This window comes from Hippocampus zosterae, chromosome 14, assembly GCF_025434085.1.
Source record: "Hippocampus zosterae strain Florida chromosome 14, ASM2543408v3, whole genome shotgun sequence".
Taxonomy (NCBI): Eukaryota; Metazoa; Chordata; class Actinopteri; order Syngnathiformes; family Syngnathidae; genus Hippocampus; species Hippocampus zosterae.
The window spans coordinates 14,395,195-14,416,277 of record NC_067464.1 but is presented as its reverse complement, the minus strand read 5'-3'; the positions used below and the strand labels follow the sequence as shown (position 1 = coordinate 14,416,277).

The window sequence follows — 21,083 nt, the reverse complement described above, 5'->3', positions numbered from 1 at the left end:
CAAGGACTCTGGATTTGAAATCATGACGCTACAGTACATCTGCTGACTGCAGGAAGACTTGAGATTTTTTTTTTCGCTCTCCCTTGCAGAGCTTTGCGACATAAACAACTTATCATCTTGTACAACCAAAAAGAAACAATGAAACAATATGAGAGACTGAAATGTTCATTAGGCACCAGTATTTGAATATTATGAGGGAGTAGGTGGGTACAGGCAAACTGATGCATGGCTGATTAAAGATTTGAAACTCTGCAACTCCTAAGGCATGAAGTGACAACCCCACAAAAACCCCAGAGGGTATGAAGAAAGAACAAAGTAGAACAGAATCAAGTGAGGAGTAGGGTTAAGAAGAGGTGACAGAGAGCACACCCACTCCTTCACCCAAATAAAATCTGTGCGTAGACGGTGCTGCGTGTTGTCATTCTGTTGTCCCACACCCATTCTTTCTGCCTTTGATGTAAACCAGCATTTTTATCATTTGGCTTGTTAAGGATGAACTCTTTTAAGGCCCTGGCTGTTAGCATGAGATAAAATACCAAGGAAGTATTTCTAACTGCATGCCTTCTTATACATACATTCGGTTGCCAGCCTTTCCTGGGTGGAAGGCATACTGGAAGGAAGGAATATTGATTGCGGTTTGGGAGGGGCTGTGCTTTGCATAGCAAATGGCCCCCATTACCATACCATCTCTGGATAATTAATGTGCAGTCAGCGGGCCTGTTGTTCCTTATCGGTCATTCGGGTACTCCTCCATTCTCATCTTAACCTCGTGCTTCTTTCGCCAAACTGCGTTCATCCCTGACCTCCTCTTCCCCACTTCACGCTTTTCAACATGCTGTGTTTTCTAAATCACGCACAGGCACCCCGCCGAGTGAGTGTCTGCTGCTATCGTCCATCTGATATCAAGATTATTATCAGCCTTCCACTCTTTATTCCAGCATCATTCAAGCACCGAGTCTGCAGAAGACTTTCGAAATTAACATTTGTGTGGCATTTACGTTGCAAGATATACCTGCTGAGAATTGGGTGGCATTTGAGGTTTAATATCACCCTGCTGTGAATTAGCATGCTCTTATTTGTGTCTCTTGTCTAAATATCCTGTGTGGGGTGTGGGGGGAAATAATTTAGCCTAATTAAGGCTGAATATTGCCGCAGTAAAAAGATATTATGAGTGGAATAATTTAAGACTGGAAGAAGAGTGCCGCATTCAAAGCACCCCGAATGAGTGTTGCACTTGCTCTTTACAGTCCTTAGCTGCAGACAGCAAGCGCAACCAGCACTCGTTATGTTTTGTCCTTCTGCAGGCTCGCTGAAAATCAGACTCTAAGTGCAAGAGTCGGACAGTAGGGTGTAAGAAGAGCAGAGGAATGTATAAATTAATTCACTGCAAAGGGATGCAAGCCTTCCTCTTCCCAGAGTCCTTAAAAATAGGTTTAAAAATAGGAGGCTTTACCCCAAGCTGCATCCCAGGGATGAAATGTACGGCCCTAACAGGCCGTGCAGATTGCCATTACTTATGCCTGACAAGCCTACGCTCTGATGTTTCCATGCTGGCCTATTTTAACAACATAAGCTGCTCCTACTGCTCCTGCTGCTACCAGGATTCAAATTTTCAAATTGCCCGCAAAAAGATTCTCATAGGGTTATATGGGGGAACTGAGCCTGCATGCGGGTTGTCTGCTGTCTGCAGTGAAGGATGGACAGTAGAGAACACGGTTTGACAATTTAATAAATAATATACTGTATTGGAGCCTTACAGTGAAGAAAAATAGGACACCCGCTCATTTTGATGAGATTTGATACAAGAGCTGTATCTAGCATTACATAAGATGCAATATATCGTGTCATGCAGTTGACCAGTCCAGATTGTACCCAACCTTTCGCCCGAAGTCAATGAGGATCGACTTTCACTGTTCCGCGATCATTTAAGGACAAAAGTGGTATCAAAAACGGATTGATGCAAGGATTTCATGTTTGTTGTAAATTTCAACTTCGGCTTTGCATCTAATGAACATGCACACGTTCTTCTGAGCATGTCGGTATGAAGCACTCACCTTTATGATAGAAAAGCTTCTTCATTCCATCAGGGAGTCGTCCTTTACGCTCAACCGCATAGGCATGCCGTGACCCGTGGTCATCATGGCTATACCTCACGCCGTCTCTCCTAGCTGCTTCCGTCTCCATTTTATCCCTCAGTGCCTTTGCGCGTTGGGACTCCAGCGCGATAGCCTTTTCCAGCAAGGAAAGGTTACCTTTTGTCATGTCAAACACTTCCTCTGACTTGTCTGACGTCACAGAGGCCGTGTCTTCGTCGAAGTCTCGGTGGTGAAAACGGTCCGCTTGCACACAACTGGCAAAGGCTTTGGATCGCGGGCTCAGCTGCTCCTCAAGCTTCAAGAGATTGTCCATGTCTGAAAAGTTCCTGTCCAGCGCTCGTCTGTCATCCTGGTTATGCTGGAACTCCCCATAGCCGTGATGTTGGGGCTGCTGATTCATGTCCCCACATTGGTAATGATTCTGCTGGAAGGACCCGTTGCGATCTGTGGGCTTTGTTTCGCTAAGTTTCCGAGCAAGATCGAAGCATTGATTCCGTAGGCACTCCAGACTGCTTAGACACACTTCCTCATCACTGTTTTCGAATGGTCCATTACCAGTGGTCTTACTTAGTCCGTTCCCACCGTTGTGCACACTTAGGCCGTTGTGGGAACAGTCTCCGTTTCCAGCAATGCTTTCCGCGTAGTCCTGTCCCTCCAAATTGTCCGACAACACAGCCCCATGTCCCTGTGCCAGGAGTTTGAGCGAGTCCACAGTCTCTCTGACCACGTCACTATGAACGTCCAAACTCAGATCGTGCTGATTGCCTCTTGGTGTTTCCTCGCACTCTTCCTCTTCCTCTTCTTCCTCTTCCTCTTCCTCTTCTTCCTCCTCCTCCTCCTCCTCCTCCCCTTCTTCTTCTTCCTCCTCTTCTTCCTCCTCCTCCTCCTCTTCTTCTTCTTCCTCTTCATCCTCCTCCTCTTCTTCCTCTTCAGCACTGTGAGAGGAGTTGCTGTTCATCTCTGACTCCGTCATTGCCCGGTTGGCGGCATCTTCTGCGATCTTGCCCAGGTTGAGCAGCGACTTGGCCACAAGCTCGTCATAGTTCTCATACTCATCGTTGTTGTTGTCGTCCCTCTCCACTGTGGGACCTGACTTGCTGCCGCCACTGCCACCTCCACCTTCACCGCCACTGTTGCCCTCACCACCACTCATCAGTTCCTCCTCTGTTCAGAAAGAAAGAACAAGTAGCTTTTAATTTCATTTACATCATCCCATTTAACCATAATTCTGGGCTTGGTCCTCTCTCCATTGGATATTTGCTTCCGCTAATAATGTCCTTTGAGTCTTAACAGCGGCTTGTGTTCTGAATTGTGAATCAGCACAGGAAGCTCGACTGCAGTTTGAAATTATTCCAGGAATAGATTTTCTTGGAAATGTCATGGAGCTGCTTTGTTTGCCGTAAATGCAATTTTGAATGATGATGATAAGTGCTATAACTAAAGTCACGTCACATTTGGAAATTCTTTTTCAAAAAATGTTTAATTCAATGTAACGTGAGAAGACAAATTGTAGTTTTGCTTTTGTTTTTTTTGTTTTCTCTCAAAGTTACAATAATCACATTTAATACTTATTTTCAGTTTATATTATGACAGGCTGAAATGGGTTGTTGAACATTATTTGTCAGTAATTTACAGCTCCCAGATCACTCCCAATCTTTCCGTTCACATTTCCAACAAGACGAGTCGCGTTTACACATGTCTACAATCATCACGTGTCCGTGCTACAGACAGTATACAGCGGGGATGCCCAAGTCCCGTGTTCAAGATTCCCTATTCCGCCTGTTTCAGATGTTTCCCTCCTTCAACACGCCTGATTCAAATGATCAGGTCATCAGCAAGATTTGTAGAAACTTTATAAAAATACTGATCAATTGAATCAGGTGTATTGGAGGAGGGAGACATCGAGGACCAAATTTATGCACACTTTGTATACAGTATTCTTGCAGAGATACAACAACACAATACGTTAAAAAAACAAAACAAAAAAAAAGCACAACTATAAGATGAAGAAAGCGATGTGGGCGGCGGAATCTCAGTCTTTATGCTAAAGTTTAATTGGGTCTTCTTTGCGCCATCCACCTCAATTTCTGATTCACCGTCAATTTATTCTGTTTTGAATTCAATACAGGTGAATATTTTGGCCAAAATAAACCCACACCCCCAGTCATATTACTTCGAACATTGCAAGAACAAGTGGCCAAATATTTTAACTCGATCTTTTTGGCTGCTTTGTAAAACTTCATCAAATTGAAAAGCGTTGATATTTGTTACTCACATCCAGCCCAGAGGCTGTAAAAGTATTTACAATTTGTTATTGTCCAACACAGGGTGTGTGTTGGACAATGGGCTGTAGGTTTCTGTTACTGTGTTCTCAAAGTTCTTATCAAGTTTCGTAATTATCCATCCATCCATTTTCATTCCTGCTTACCCCATTCAGGGTCTCTGTGTGCCGGAGCCGATCCCCGCTGACTTCGAGAGCCAGTCACAGGGCACACAAAGAGAAACAACCATACAAACTCATATCCACACCGTCACTGAGCGGGGAACCGATCCCACCTTGCCCTCACACTACCGCTCCACCATTGATGATGTGAAGTAATTAGTAAAATAATATGAGAAAACATTTGGGAAAATAAAATTGGCCCACAATTTGGCAACCTTGACATAATTTGCCCCTCGTTGAGAACAAATGTACCGTAAGTTATGGATGATGTCAGGTTCTTGACATGCTCACTGTGTAAAGTGCCTTGAAATAACCTGTTTTGAACTATGTAAATAAAAATGACATATAGACAAGTAGATGCCAAAATTGTCTTAAGAAAAAAAGCCTTATTTCTACAATTGAAACGTCCAAAGAACAATATTGATTTCCTTTGATGTTTTCATCATTTTGGTTCTTGGTGTTTCTTGCAAGTGATTAACGTGTCTCCTACGTTGCTGTGTGCCGAACAGGCATTTACGGCATGCTAAACCCAGGCATGTCCAGCTCTGGGCCTGGAGGGCCGCTGTCCTGCCTGTTTTCCATCTCTCCTGTCTGCAACATACCTGATTCAAATGATCAGCTCATCAGCCAGCTGTGAAGCAACGAAAGAACAATCCTGATTTGAATTGGGTGTGTCGCAGCCGTAAGAGATGGAAAACAGGCAGGACAGTGGCCCTCCAGGCCCAGAGCTGGACATGCCTGGGTTGAGCATGCCGTAAAAGCCTGTTTGGACATTGCAGCTCTACCCTAAGAGTTGCCGGATAGAAAATTGGTACCTGAGTGTTTAGTTTTCAGGTACTGCCAACAATTGACACCTGTGCAGTCTTTGACTATATCCAATCAGAAGAGCTACAATTGTCCAATCCTGCTGTGATTAAAGATCTACATAAAGAAACATTTCCAGATTAGTGTGATCAGATGCATTTTTAAGACAATGTTGAAGCCTTCCTTTACAGTTTCAAACATTCATATTCTTAAAACTGTTCCATACATTATGATGGACGTGGCTACAGAAATGCATTTGGTGAATACTAGTGTCAGTGGTTTCGCAGACACACACACACACACAGACCGAAACCATTCTACGAAGACCACTATTGTTGCTCCTCAGCTAAGGAGGGAACTGTCACAAATGTCCAGGTAGATATTTTGACAGAAAAAAACAGAAGCGCCTTGCACTGGTGGGGTTTAATTTTCGATTGTATGACACATGGCACAGGGAGGTAATTAGAGGAGCAATCACAGTACACAAAAGGAACGTGGAAGTGAAGCAGATTAAGGGAGGAAACGGGACGCTATCCTGCCGTGAATTGGCTTTGGATTAGCTGCAGAAATGTACATGACACAGAGGAACACAGCAGCAGCTCCGGGATGTCACCTCTATTAGGTTTATATGATTGCAATCTACAATCCGGAACCGCTGTCACGGGGTGAATGTGGAGCATCATGCTGATGCATATGGAAAGATTTCTTTTGCACTTCTATGGGAAAATACTGCCAATTAAAACGCTGCAAGGTATTCAATTCTAATCAGGCAAATTATATTATGATTACGGAGCTCAGTGCTTAGAATTAGTGTGAATAATGTCTGAAATGCATCGTGTGCTGGGTGTTAAATGTTTCCGGGTAAAATACATGGCCGGGAAGGAGCCGGTCTGTGTTGAAGGCTCGGCTGCAGGATGTAATGAATCAGTCTATGATGGTGTTTTCACATATCTGCAAGAAAATAAAGAGCGCGGCTGCTCAGGCGCCACATCAACACTTTGGGTGGGTAGAACTGAGCGTCAAACGGGGTTAACACACTCCCCCCTCAGAGCCTCACTCTTAATTGGACTTGAAGGCAATGTCAGGTCCAATCGCGATGCGGGGGTGCAAAGCAAAGTCTGCTGGAGAGAAACCTGCCAAATCCGGTGTTAGGCACGTCAAAGAAGATTGGGGAGGGTTGAGAGGTCGGTGGGGCCAACATATGGGCCAGAGGTTTCCCGAATCCCAGTCACAAAACTAGCTACTTTTGGCAACAGTGAGTGGTGGCTACAACAGCGAAGTGAGGTAGTGGGGAGCATGTCTGACTCACAGTTTGCAAGTCTGGGTTTGAGTCTCAGATGGAATAACTCTGTGGGGAACTTGCATCTTCTCACGTGAGGTACCCGAGCATTCCAAACATATGCACACTAGACCAGATGAATAGTCTAAAAACATTGATGCCAAACACATCATTTACATATTTCTTGCGAACATCTAGACTTAAACACTAAATTGGATTCATTTTTAAGAACAGTGAGATATTGCAAGCACTTTTGCTCGCAAACCCTTTAAGACCACTTAAACCTTTTTCTTGTCTTCTGATTTCAAAACTATCCATCAATGTGCTGCGTCCACTGTATACAATATGATGAGTCGATGCTATACGGTTTCCCTCTTATAATGACAAAAATGACTGATACCCTCGTTTTAAAATCTAAATTGTCCTTCAATGCAACCGTGAATAGTTATTTGTCCACATACAGTATGCCCTGCAATTGACCAGTTCAGTGTAAGCAGGGAAATGCCCCAGTGTAACCCAAGGAGGACAAGCAGTGTCAAAAATCGATGGGTGGATTTATCACAGCACCGTTTTGTGTCAACATCAGTAATATTTGTGCAATTTAAGATTGATGAAAGGAAATGCTTGAGACACAGGTGTCATATATTTCTTTTTTCTTGAGCAGTTCTTCGACTGGATCCGAGGTGATGATTAACCATTTCATTCAGAAATAGTTGCGAAAGTGGTCCATTTAGACAACTTTTAAGATAATTTTCTTTTTTCTATTTCAGGGAAACAAGTTAGGGTTCTATCACTGCTGCCATTGCATCAATAGAATGGAATAAAAGATTTGAAATGACTACATATGTACACTTAGCAAAATCTGTAAATGAATTAATGAATGAATCCTAAAAACAAAACCCTCACAGGAATATGCGATCACAGACATGCTGTTCTTCCAGAACGTTGCTCCTGATCTCATTCCTCATTCGAATGCAAAACACAATGTTTGAACATCATGTCGACCAGCCCCAAATACTTCACACAGCCCATCAAATATGTAAATACAAGCATGAATATGCAAATGATGCACACGAGGAACTTTTTCTTTTTTTACGCGCTAATGAAATTGCAGCATAGTTTTCCGATGTGAATTGCAATGTACTCACCTTGCCCTTGCTCCCCTTCCTCCTCTTCCCCCTCTTCATAGTCCTCCACCGCCACTGTCTCCTCCTCTTCCTCCTCTTCCACCCGCTCTTCCTCATCTTCGTCTTCTTCTTCCTCCACATCTAACTCTTCCTCACCCTCCCCTCTCCCCATCTCGCCTTCCTCATGCTCCATTTGCTCTTCGTTGTAGTCCATATAGCCTTCAGCCTCCTCCACCTCACCCTCCTCCTCCTCCTCCTCGAGCGGTCCATCCTCTTCCTCCTCTCTGTCGTCCATCTCCTCTGTTCCATCCGTTTCGTAGCACTCTTCCATTGTCGAGTTGTCCATGTCGTCGAGGTAGGTGCTTTTTTTGGGAGAGGTCTCCAAGGTTTGTCTGTCTAGACTCTTTCTCTTCTTGGCCACGGGGCATCCATACACACTGCATGGGAGACATAAGAGAGAGCAGCCATTAGCGCTTAGGTTCACCTGGACATAAACGTTCACTTTCTTTGCGGGGTTCTCTTTGTTCAGGTGCTATGCTCCACAAACTGAAGGAAGAAGCACGACTAGATTACACATTGTTATTACAACAACAACAAAAAAGTATAAATATAAATATGTTACTCCTTTAATTAGATTTGAATAATGATTGTATTCATACTGAAATCCAGTAAACAGTTACATGTTGCTGTGTTTTCTATTTTAAGCCGAACAGAGGTTTAGTTCATTTGTCTGCAGGTTAAACCAATTTGTTCTTCAGGCGAAACAAAATCACGCAGTGCACTCTGCAAACACGTCGTAGCAGACTGATGTGCCTTTGTTCTGACATAAACCCAGCACATCAAAAGACAACTGCCTGTCTGGAATTGTGATAAAAGGGGAAAGAGACAACATGAAGTCTGATTAATTGAACCGTGCCAATGCGTGTAATATTTATATTCATTCCTCGAGGCCCCCATTTTTTTTTCCTAAAAGAGGAAAAACAAATCCAAATCAGATCATGTGTGCGTGTGTGTGTGTGTGTGTGTGTGTGTGGTGTCTATCGACCACACAGGCTTCAACTATTTCCCTCCCGCAAGCTCAAAACAGCTGCCTGACCAACGTGTATGGGAGTATGGAATGTGTTTTCCCATTTCACAGAAAGTGCGTGCACGTGTGTGGCTGTGTGCACAAATTTGGCACATTTGAACAAAAGCAACCCACACAGTCAGAATTTTGATGAGCCCTGAGTGTTTTGGCCATCAAATAAAGCCCCTTTCCAAGCTTGGAGCTAAACACGTTTTGGGCACGTTCACTGGGCTGTGAAATATCCCTGGGCTGCTATTTTACAAACGTTCACACAACCTCTGGATATTTCCCTTGGCCCGGCTGTACTTTTACACATGAAAAAAAAATGTCTCAACTGAGTGAATGGCACAGGCTTTTGTACTGTATGTGAGAACTATATTGATTTAGTTTGGGGGAAGTTAATGTTTGGTGCTTCTTTGGCTGAGGAGAAATTCTTAACGTTTGCACTACATCTCAGTTTGCCACAGTGCAGCTTAGATTAGTCGGACTTGATCAGGTTTGCAGTGATTTCTTTAGTAGAAAGCAATTGGCCCTCTGGGTTGACAACAAAGAAAGTGGCCCTTGAGGACTGGAGTTTGAGACCTCTGTCCTCGGGTTTCCCACATCATGCCCAATGTCTTTGGGATAGGTTCCAGCTCATTGGATATGCTAAGGTCAAGCAGGAAAGAAAATACCATATTCTGCGCACTATAAGGTGCACCTAAAAGCATTACATTTTCTCAAAAGCCGGCAGTGTGCCTTATCATTCGGTGTGCTTTATATATGGATCCATATGTTGATTTCTTGGACGTAGTATTTTAAATGTTCTGTAAAGCACTGTTACAACTGCAGCGGTTATGTAAACTTAATATAAATAAAGCTGTATTGTCTTGTATTGTATTCCGTTTAGCTTTGGCTCCTAGTGGATGCATAATGCAACTGCAGCCACTATTGTAGCTTCTATTTTATGCACCTTATAATGTGGTGCACCCTATATATGAAAATAGTTTTAAAATAGGTCATTCAGTGAAGGTGCGCCTTAGACTCCGAAGTGCCTTATAGTGCGGAAAATACGGTAAATGGGTTGACTTTTAACATCACTTAGAAGGTTCCTTGCATGGGAGAGGATGTGTCTTTGTTTTTCCTTTTTACCTCTTGCGACAAAAGCATCACAACTTAGTCATGGTTCCTACAGTTTAAGGCAAGCTAAATGAAGGACTTTTGAAGACATTTTAATTCCATTTGAAATTAAATTAAATAATTAATACATTAATTCAATCAAAATCATCAACATCACAAAGTTTCCAATGTCCCATGTTGACCAAAGTGTGCATCTGCTCTTTGGAATCTTAAATAAAACCTAATCACTGTTTTGTTGGCTCCGCTGACATGATTGCATGGTGTTACCAAAAGTCATTTGGATTGATTCATTTATTTTTATTTTTTTAAATGAAGGTTAATTTATTTGATATTCAGGTTCATGGATTCAATGCCTTTTAGACTGACCGCAGGAACGCTGTCAGTCAAGTGTTCCACCTTCTCCCTTCCCTCACTCCCTTTCCTTGGATGTCCATCAGTCAGTCAGCGTCCATTCTGCCTAGCAGGCTCAATCTCACTCTGCCCAGGGATTCCTTAATGATCTGCCCCTCCCGGACCCTTCTGCAACCAAGGGCCCGATTTCATTAATCCAACCCCACATGGAAACTCATTCCCTGTCTGACAGCTAGGCCTCTGCCCCAGGGCTCCATGAGGGTCTATGGGGCAGTGCGTGTGTGTGAGTGAGCATGCATGTGTGTGGTGAGCAAAATGCAGCACGGTGATCAAGTGTTTTCAGCCAAACACCTGAAAATCACATTAAAATGCCACTCATTGCGGTTCCTCTGTTGCAGGACCCTCAAGATAAATCAAGGGCAGGACTCAGTAGATCAGGTCCTGCCAAGTCCGGAGAAGAGAATAGGTTAGAGGCATGCTGTAGAGGAATCTGAATGTGCTGTACCTTTTCTACCCAAATGAAAAATTAAGGCTAAGATGATCTAGTTTCAAGTATTAAAACATCAACAACAAAACCTCATCGATGCAGAAGACAAAGCACCGACCCTTAAGGGCAAGCATAGCATCGTGGTAGACCGTACTTAATGCCCCCGAGTTACTCTAAAGAGTACAACATTGGAATTGCTGTATTTTCTCAGCTGCTCATTATATCTTTAAAATGAGTCACTTCAGTTTGGGGTCACCATTGTACATATGAATCAGGTTTTTAATGACACAAAATGAAGTAAACATTCAGTAAAATCCTACTCTGCTTGATATTCAACTGACATCAACATTGCAACATTCACCTATATCTGACCCACATAGTCAAATTATCCAGATCCATTGGATGCTACTGCAGAAAATATTATGTGAATGATTTTTAATCCCACTTGCGTTGGCCCAACCGCCAGTCCGTGGACCGGCTGCGGGCCTTTTAAAGTGCTCTATAAATACAGTTGAGTTGAGTTGCGTTGACTAAATGAAAGAAGAAGCAGTAAACAGAAATTAATTGTAACAAATTGACCAAACGTACAGCTAAACACGCAGCTGATGGGCAGTCATGACTTCCGAAGATGAAGCTATTTTGATATTTCCTCCCGAGCTGTATCTCCAGAGTGATGTGGAGGAGGAAGTTGTGCAGAGTATGTCTTCAAAAACAATGCAATACAAGACACCTGATGAATTGTTTGCGCAAGTAACACCCAAGTGTTGAAATGGAAATGGGAGCAGCGTTTGCACAGCCTGCCCACGTAAACATAAGCAGTTTAGTCACGAATAACTAGCCAGCAACCACCGGATGAAAGCAGCAATCAATCGTGTCATTGTTCGTTCAGTCACATTTGCAAGTAGCAATGATGCTGACGCCCTTTGTCGGATCATAACTTCATAATTATTATGTTTACATTATAAGGTGGATTGATTATTCCTCATTGGTCCGTTTCTTAATAGTTCACTGTTTCATTTAATTTTATTCTACATTTTTTGGTGCAATTGAATAACACTGTTTGAAATTAATGAAAACATTTTCTACAATTATCTTTGTCTGTACCAGTGCTTTAAAACTGGCAATTTAAAAGCAATTAAAAATGGTTGCTGGTCCGCGAATAGCATGTATTGGTCTCAACTGGCCCGTGACTATTGGCCCACAGGACATCTTGGAACTCAGGTGTCCTGAAGTCCCTGTACTTTCAGCTTGTTATGACACAGAGAGAGAATTATTTGCCCCACTGTTCCTAAACCAGGGCAGCACGTTGATCATTTGATCAACATGTTCCATGTCCAGCTAACGTGCCAAAGTCAAAGGTTCGATTCTGGGCCCGAGCCTTTGTGTGTGGAGTTTGCACATGTTGGGTCTCTCTGGGTACTTCGGTTTCCTCCCACATTCCAAAAACATGCTTGAGGGGTGAATAGAACACACTAAATTGGCCCCAAGTATGATTATATGAGTGTTTATGTGCACCCTGTGATTGGCTGGCAACCATTTTAGGGTGTACCCCGCCTCATGCCCGAAGCCAGCTGAGATTGGCTCCAGCATGCCCGTGACCCTTGTGAGGATAAAACAGTTGAGATAATAAATGGATGGATGGTTCCAAACCCCACTGATGACTAACCAACAGGGAGCCTCCACAGCTCCATCCCACATTCCCTCATGCTGTCACCGTGTGACCTTGGATGTAACATCTCCGCCCACTCTCACACCACTTGGATTTAAAATGGTTTAGTTACATTGAAATCAATTCCAAATATACTAAAATATATATATATATATATATATATATATATATATATATATATATATATATATATATATAATATATATATATATAATAAAAAAATCAAAACAAGTATTCATCAGAAATGTGATTATCGATAACACAACATGAAAACATGATAAATGTGTTTTCCCACAATGACTGTGATTATAGATAAAGTGGCACTTCTATTAATGGAACCCAGAAGTCACAGATTTTGGATTTAACGAACAGAAAATAATCCATAGTCCATTGCACAAAATGCCCCTGTGTAAGCAGTTGACAGACACTTGTACATGTTTTTCTGGGTTGTGCTGCTGTTGTCACAGATATCCACTACAGACATGAACAGGCTAACAGAAAGGGCTAGCTCTCGAACATAGTATTTTTGGTACAGTACACGGTTGTTGTTGTTTTTTTTTTGTCGAGCCCATATCCATGGAATCCACTTGTAACGGAGATGAGAAAAGGAAGCATGCAAACGCAACACAGAGACGTTCCAGCGGAGATTAAAACCTGAACGTAAAACAGACATTTTAACCACAGTGTGAAAAAAGGCGCATTTCCATGATTAAGGAGGGCACCTATTTGAGCTCAGATGTGTAATCGTATATATTTTTTCAAGACGACGGACAATTTGTTGTGTATTGTGTAACTCTGACTTTATTTTGATTTGCAGCCCACTTATGGATTGCCAGAGTGAGTCATATATATATATATATATATATATATATATATATATATATATACAGTCTATATATTTGTTTTAATGTAGGCTTGGGACCCCATTTAGGTAAAGTAGCATGCCTGAATCACACGTGTCCTCTGTTGGTCATGTAGTAATATAGAGCACTGGTAGCAAACTCAAGGCCCGGGGGGCAGATCTGGCCCTCCTCATAATTTTATGTGGCCCGCGAAAGCAAATCAAACATGTTAACTTCTACGATGATTGCTAAAATCTGGACCAAAATTTCTACTTCTCACGTTTAATAAATAAGAGAGATGTGAGCATTTTCTTCTGACTAAAACCCTCATTATAGTAGTTGACTTCTTTATATGGTTTCACAGTCACAACGGCCCTCCAAGGGAAACGGTCACTACAATGCGGCCCGCGACGAAAATGAGTTTGACACCCCTTGTTTAGTTATTTCCATTTTTCACGGCCCTCTGAAAAGGGATCGTCGGCCAGCATGGAAGGATCACTCTTTCTGTACTTTCTTGATAAATTTATTTGAACATTTTGCAGCAAAAGTAGATGAAATGAAAGTAGTTGCAATAGCAGAAGCAGGTAATAACGTAAAGCACACAAATGCAGAATATATCTTGATAAGCACACATAAATGCAGAATATATCTTTCTTTCTGCATCACGGTGTAAATAAGTATAGAATTTACATTAATTAATACTTTTATTTTAACAATACATTTAATAAATACTTTAATCAACCGTGATCTCACTATGTATCATTTTAAACGTGAGAAACCATATATCACAAACATCAAGTCGACACGAACAAAAGAACTACAACTCCCAACGGTCCAAACCGGAAGTGGAGCGCCGGCATGATTAAGCCCAACTGCAACGCGATGTACTTCGCTCAAAACCAAATTACGGCTAGACAAACATGAAAACTATGCATAATGAGTTAAATAAAGACACCATTGTTTTAGCAACACTTTAGCCCACGCCGTTTACATTGCCGATTGCGAGCGGTAACTGACTGTGATTACAAACAAAGCACAACAGACATAATGCAAAGCAGACAAACAAAGCAACCGATCATGATCAATCTAAAGCTAACTTAAGATATCTGGTAAATAAAACTACAAGCGTAGATTACCATTGGGCCATGCCGACTACGAAGCGAGTGTATTCACTAACGCAACATAATGCGATTCTGCTTTTTATACCTCGCGCGAACGGTCGCCTGTCAGTGGCAGCCCCGCCCCTCTTACAGCGCCAGGTGAATCCAACACCCCTGCTCTAGTCTAGAACTTCAAGACATTGCAACTAGACCAAAGAATAATGTGGATAGGAAAGTTTGATTGCGTAAATTGGCACAATTAATGATTAAAAATCACAAATCAAACCAACACCCCTCTCTCTCGCGCTCCAAGTGTCCCTTAAAATTGTGTCCCTTGGGAAATCCTCAAGGAGGATTGCGCAGGAGAAGTAGCAATCAAAAAAGAAAAGGGCTTCACATCGCAAAAACACCACTTCATATTTTATGGAGTGGCCACCCTCAGCATTATGGAATGGAACAAATTCTATTACACTTTGAGGAAAGTGGCCCTTACACGGAAAATAACACTTCAAGTGAGGAAAGCCTATTTGTGGAGACTTAATGTGAGACAGGGGGGCGGGGGATAGGCAAGGGACGGAGGGCTCCTGTTTGGCTAATTTTGGGTGACAGCTGAGCGACTGTTGGAATGCGACGGCGTTGCATGGCACCTTTATTAGCAGCCATATTAGTGGCTCTTCTCAGCGGGGGCAAAAGCTTTAGCCGGTCATTAGCATCACATGCTATTTGTCTCCATGACACAAGTGTGAGGCTGCCTCTTCCCCTTTTCTTCTCTTCTCACTGCAGATTTTTCCTCCATAATCCTCCTCTCCTGTCACCCAATTTTCTCTCACCATATTTCTCCTCCCTCCGTCACCTCATCTGCTCGCTTCCCTCCGTTGTATCGCCACCTGAAAATATTTAAGAGTACATACGCTATATATCACCCAAATCTTATCTCTTCCACAACCCCAGCTCATTGTTGCTTCTCCGTAAATGAGAGATGCAGGGAATGCAGCACCTCTGGTTGTGGCTTCTATCCAGCAGCAGGATCTATAGACACGTGTGGCAGAGCACCGTTTCCATGGTGATATTCTCCAGAAATCCATGAGGGATTGGCTATCCTCACTGGCTGACTGTGAGGGCAGGCAGTCCCCTTCGAAAAAAATGGGAGCTGGAGGCAGACAAGCAAGTATAGACCGAGAGAATATTTCTTTCTGTGTTTGAGAGCGTAAATTGGGCAAGACAAATATATAGTCGCTTTTTTGTAATTGCCGCACACAGACAAAGTTGCATACAACACATTACTGTTGCTGTTTACAGTGTATGCCATTGTAACATCCATCCATCCACTCTCTGAGCCGCTTATACTAAGGACGGTGACGGGCGTGCAACCATTCACACCCACAGTCACACCGAAGGACAATACAGAGTGTTCAACTAAACTACCATGTGTGTTTTTAGAATGTGGGAGGAAACCGGAAAACCTGGAGAAAACCTACGCAGGCATGGGTAGAACATGCAAACTCCACACCACCACAAGCCTGCACCTCTGCACTGTGAGGCAGATGTGCTAACCAGTCGCACACCCTGCGTATGTAAATATGGTATATTTAAATATTATTCACTTAATAATAATAATAATAATAATTATTATTATTATTAGTAGTACCTCAGTTATTACGATGTGCTATATGTTGACTGATCTCGTTCTATTATATTTAGGATGAGGAGAAACAAACTCTCAGCTTTGTCAAGTGTGGACAGAGAATACTATAAATGTGGCCATGGACAGTCAATCCCCGGAACTTAACGGCACCATGATTGCGGTGTCCTTTAGCAAGACACTCATAACTCAAATGGCTCCCTTGGCGCTAAGTCACCCCCCTGCTCCAGTGTGGGTCACTAGCTATGTTTGCCATGTTCACTGCTGTGTCGGGGGGTACAGGGGGGGGGGGGGGGGTTCTACTTGATTGTAGCATATCTGAGGCCTTCTGGCACTCTTTCCAATATTGAGTACATTTCAATGGCCTCAAGTATTCCAAGATTCAAGTATTCCAAGATTAGCTGGCATGCTCAACTCTGCATCTTATTTAGTTTTTTTTCTGTTAGTTGGCTTTTCCCTGTTTTTTTCTTTGTTTCCCATTGGTGGCCCACCAGGGAGTTCAGCAAGGAGGAGCACACCGGTTGGCAGTCAGCTTCAGTCATAAGCCATGCGGCCACACCAAGAAAGCATCAGATCCTTCCTTTGCATCATGTGACTGACACATTGTCACGCAGCACCTCTGCGTTCCCTCTGCGATACATGACGCGCACCCGACAGAAATTGTTGCTGCGTGAAGAATGCCACACGCGTCATATCTTGTGATTGGTCCATTTAGTCGCATGATGTGATGAATTAGTACTTCGCTTTCCTCAGATAGGTTCCTCAAGACCTCTTTAAGAGTCATTTACTAGTCACCACGGATGAGAAGATCTGTAACACGCTGCTCATTGCTGCTGCTGCAAGAAACCTATACTCACACACACACACAAACACACACGCACACACACACACCCACGCACACGCACACGCACACGCACATGACTCCATTTTTGTTGCTCTGTACCTTGTTCTAAAAAGAAAAAATGGTGGGTGGAATTGGCCGCAGCGACACCCTCCGAGTTGGAGTGAAACTACAATACATTTTCAAAACAACGCGTAGGGGCTACGTTCGACAATAGAGGCAACGTGTGCGTGGTTAGTGCAGCCGCGTGGTAGCTGTCCCCTTGAGAATCTACGGAAGCATTAAGCTGCTTGCCCTGCTGCATTCTGTCTCACACTCATATTCGATTCTGCTCCAAAGTTGAATGTATTTTGTCGTTTTATTTTTTTCCCCAGTAGGGTACTTTTGTTTTTGTAGTATTCCTCCTTGCTGTAATTCTTTCTTTCCTTTCTTCTGACTGTCTTTTTTTCTCATTTCATTCTTTCTTACAAGATTCTTAATTGTTTTTGAAGTGTATAGGCCATATCGGATAATTAAAAAAAAAAAAACTTTTTTTGCCGCTTTTCAAGAACACTGATCTACAACCACAATGAGCTATGCTACTTGAAACATGGGAACACAGAGTCCCTTATGGAAAAGTTTTTTTTAGTTTTGCATAGTACTGTATTGTTTGTTATTTTGGTTAAAAGCCGTCTCTCACTGTGTGACGGGGGTTTGCAAGCCTGTGCTCACGTAGCAAATGTTTTTTTTTTTTTTCATCAGGGTTCATTCAAGGTCGCAAATGGTTGCAAAGACATTCAGCAACAGTTTTAATGGTCTCCGTTTTTCTAGTCGCAAATGAATTTTTGACATGGTCAAAATTTGATGCAGACAAGAAAAACTGTGACCATTAAAACTGTAAAACTGTCACAATTGGGCACTATGTTTCCCTGTTGTTTGTCTGCTGCACCAAAACCGCTAGGATCTTTGCCGCTTACATGCAGCTGGCTGGCAACCACTCAACAAAGAACACATCCTAAAAGAAATATGGAGAGCTATACATTATAGTCAGAGAGAGGACTAAATTGTGCAAGAGATTTAAACAATTCCCATCGTGGGAATGCGAGATTCCTCCCCAATGGGCAAAATTCTAGTGCCAAGAAATGAGCAGTTCTTTGTTTACATTCAACCTTCCAGCCAACGTGGATGACACCATGCAAGATGAGGACACGAGATTACGATATTATTTTTATCATCTCATACCTGTCATAACGGACAGTGGGGACTTCAGACTCTTGACCATTAACAGCCTCACTTTGTTTTGAGAGAGAGAGAGAGAGAGAGAGAGAGAGAGAGAGCGAAAGATAGAGCGAGAGGGCAGAGCGGATCATTTCAGAGCTGTCAGGCTTCTCCCGCAAGCAGCGGAGAACAAAAGACAGAGTTTTGGTGCAGGAGGCTCAGCACATGGCAGACGACTGCAATTTGGGGCGTTTTCTGAAGGCTCAGCCTCCATCTCACATCTCAGCCACCATAGCTCACCCTCGCGGGCACAGCAGCATAGCTGTCACCTTCTACTAAAACTTGTTAAAATATTAAGGTGATAGCTGTGGTGTCTAAATAATCCCTCATCATTGCAACTTAATAGACAAATGTAAGCTCTCCACCACATTTCCACCTGGGTCTTAAAATTTTTAAGCATTGTTTAATTCTAGTCTCCTCTTGTTTGGAAAGACGACAAACAACTCAGATGTCTTGACTTCAATGTTCCTGATGTTGAACACAGCATGTGCGTTGTACGTCGCTGAGAGGAATCAGAACCCAGCAGCGGTCTGTTCAGCTCAGTGGTTCGATAAGGCCTGTTGTTCTCATTCAATAGCCCATCTCCAATATTTGTAGCCTGTGGCTAATGAGCTCTATCTCAGCTTTAGGAAAACACTCTTGCTTCTCGCTACACTTCTTTTCATCCATGTCAATGCAAGTGTCCTCATTGCATACTCGCTGCTCAGTCTGAGCCTCGAAGTCAGAACATGAATGACAATACAGTCCAGGCAAGGAACGACTCAAGAGGGGCAAGTTGCCCAATCCTTGCAGGCGCCTTCCTACCCTTTTCATTCTGTCTTCCTGCATCACCAAGAAAGCTCGGCCTCTTTCCTTGACTTATTTATTAATTTTCCGACATCGCAACGGGTGCCAAACGCCTCCTCACAGACTGTTTGTGCACCTTGCTGATACTATTCCCATCACGGCGCTGCGGTTTAGTGGATGGGTGATATAGCGACTGGTGAGGCTTCGTCTCTGGGATGAAGCAGAGGCCACAAAAGACGGGATGCGACAGATTTGGGGCTGCTTAAGTGGTGCATTGTTTTATTTTTGCAGCAGCACTATAGGGGGAAGCACAGATTGAATTATGTAATTTGAAGGATGGGGAAATATTGTAATATCAAGCAAATGCAATCCCATTAGCGCAACTGGATAAATAAAAAAAGTATGTTGACCTTTTTCTTGAAATTTGCCAGTATATCATCAAAAACAAATGAGAAAACTCTCACAAGTGTCCTGGGCTGCTCCCTGGACACTCTGGAGGAGGTGGGCAACAGGAGGATGCGAGCCAAGGTAAAAGCTATGATGGACAGACCCTCCCACAACTTCCAGGCCACCCTGACAGCACTGGGCAGCTCCTTCAGCCAGAGACTGATACACCCGCGCTGCAAGAAGGAGAGGTACCGGCGCTCGTTCCTGCCGACTGTTGTCAGGCTATTGAATAGACAGACCTGAAAACCGGGACTCACTCATACATTACCCCACTCATACATTTTTAGTATGCTTCCATTTATATTTTATCATCTCATCTCATCTCATATTCCGTACCGTTTGATCCTCACTAGGGTCACGGGGGGTGCTGGAGCCTATCCCAGCTGTCTCCGGGCAGTAGGCGGGGGACACCTTGAATCGGTTGCCAGCCAATCGCAGGGCACACAGAAACAAACAACCACTCACACTCACACTCACACCTAGGGACAATTAGGAGTGTTCAATCAGCCTGCAACGCATGTTTTTGGAATGTCTGAGGAAACCGGAGCACCCGGAGAAAACCCACGCAGGCCCGGGGAGAACATGCAAACTCCACACAGGGAGCCTGGAGCTGGAATCGAACCCCTCTGCACTGTGAAGCCGACGTGCTAACCACCGGACCACCGGGCCGCCGCTATATTTGATCATTTCTATTTATTTATGTACTTTTTGTTCTTCCACATCTCCCTTTCATAATTTTGCTGCTCTAAATTGGGATTTCTCCATTGAGAGATAAATAAAGGGTTTCTTCTCTTATCAATGGTTCCACAATTGCAAGTCCTGCTGTGACAAGCTATAATTTCAGGGTGATGCCCCACAAAAATGATAATGATGAAGGATTTCTTTTCACATAAATAAATGATGGCAACACTTGAATTAACCTTTGAAAGTGTTATATTTTGAGGCAATTCTATTGTAATTACCACCAAAACTGTAATATCCAGTACAAATTTCCACATATATTCTTTGATAGTCGCTTTAAAATGTTATGAAATATACAACAACCAACCTCCTTATCATAACCATTCTGACAAAATTGTGGCTCCATAAATAGTATGAACAGGACATGATTTGGAAACAGACAGCTGTCAACATAAAGTCTAGAACCTGTTGGTCACTGTGTCACAGAGTTTGGTCAAGTTATAGTAAATTGGCTTACTAATTATTTGTCCACATGTAGTTGGGTCTCTGGAATGCTTTCCCACCTATTACTGTACTCTGATAGAGGAAGCAACAAACAGAGTCCAGATGGGGGACAGGGTGGACATCTCTTGCTTCGGGCGGAGTTTCAGAGTCTCCCGAAATCCCCAATAGAACCACAAAAACCTGCTGGAGTTGTTGCTCTTCGCTTCAAAAAAATTGCTAGAGGAGTAAAAAAAAAAAAAAAAAAGAAATATTTGAGCAAAATTTCAAAATTGTCGTTATGGTCACACAAGTCTTATGCGGCTTTTGCACATCACTAAACTGTCCCCTAAAAATGAATGATACGAACCAGAATGTGAAATTTGGATATTTAAGTGTAGCACGAATAATTAAATCGTTTGATGTACCAATGACAGACGTTACATGAAGATCACTGGTAACTGTTGTAACTTGTATAAAACAACAAACAAATTAAAAAAGGGTAGCCTAAGTCTGCGGTCCTCACAAAATGTTTGTGCTTGGATAAACTACGCAAATTCAAATCG

At 42.9% G+C, this 21,083-nt stretch overlaps 1 protein-coding gene across 9 annotated transcripts in view; it reads right to left on the bottom strand.

Annotated features, from left to right (window-relative positions):
• Positions 1–21,083, bottom strand: part of myt1lb (myelin transcription factor 1-like, b) — a 131,827-nt gene that overhangs the window by 41,212 nt on the left and 69,532 nt on the right. For all 9 annotated transcript variants that reach the window (XM_052086669.1, XM_052086668.1, XM_052086674.1 and 6 more), the window contains exons 5-6: positions 7,771–8,186; positions 2,055–3,260 (exon numbers count right to left, since the gene is read on the bottom strand). In XM_052086669.1, coding sequence (XP_051942629.1) covers positions 2,055–3,260; positions 7,771–8,186 — 1,622 coding nt within the window. The remainder of the gene's footprint in view (positions 1–2,054; positions 3,261–7,770; positions 8,187–21,083) is intronic.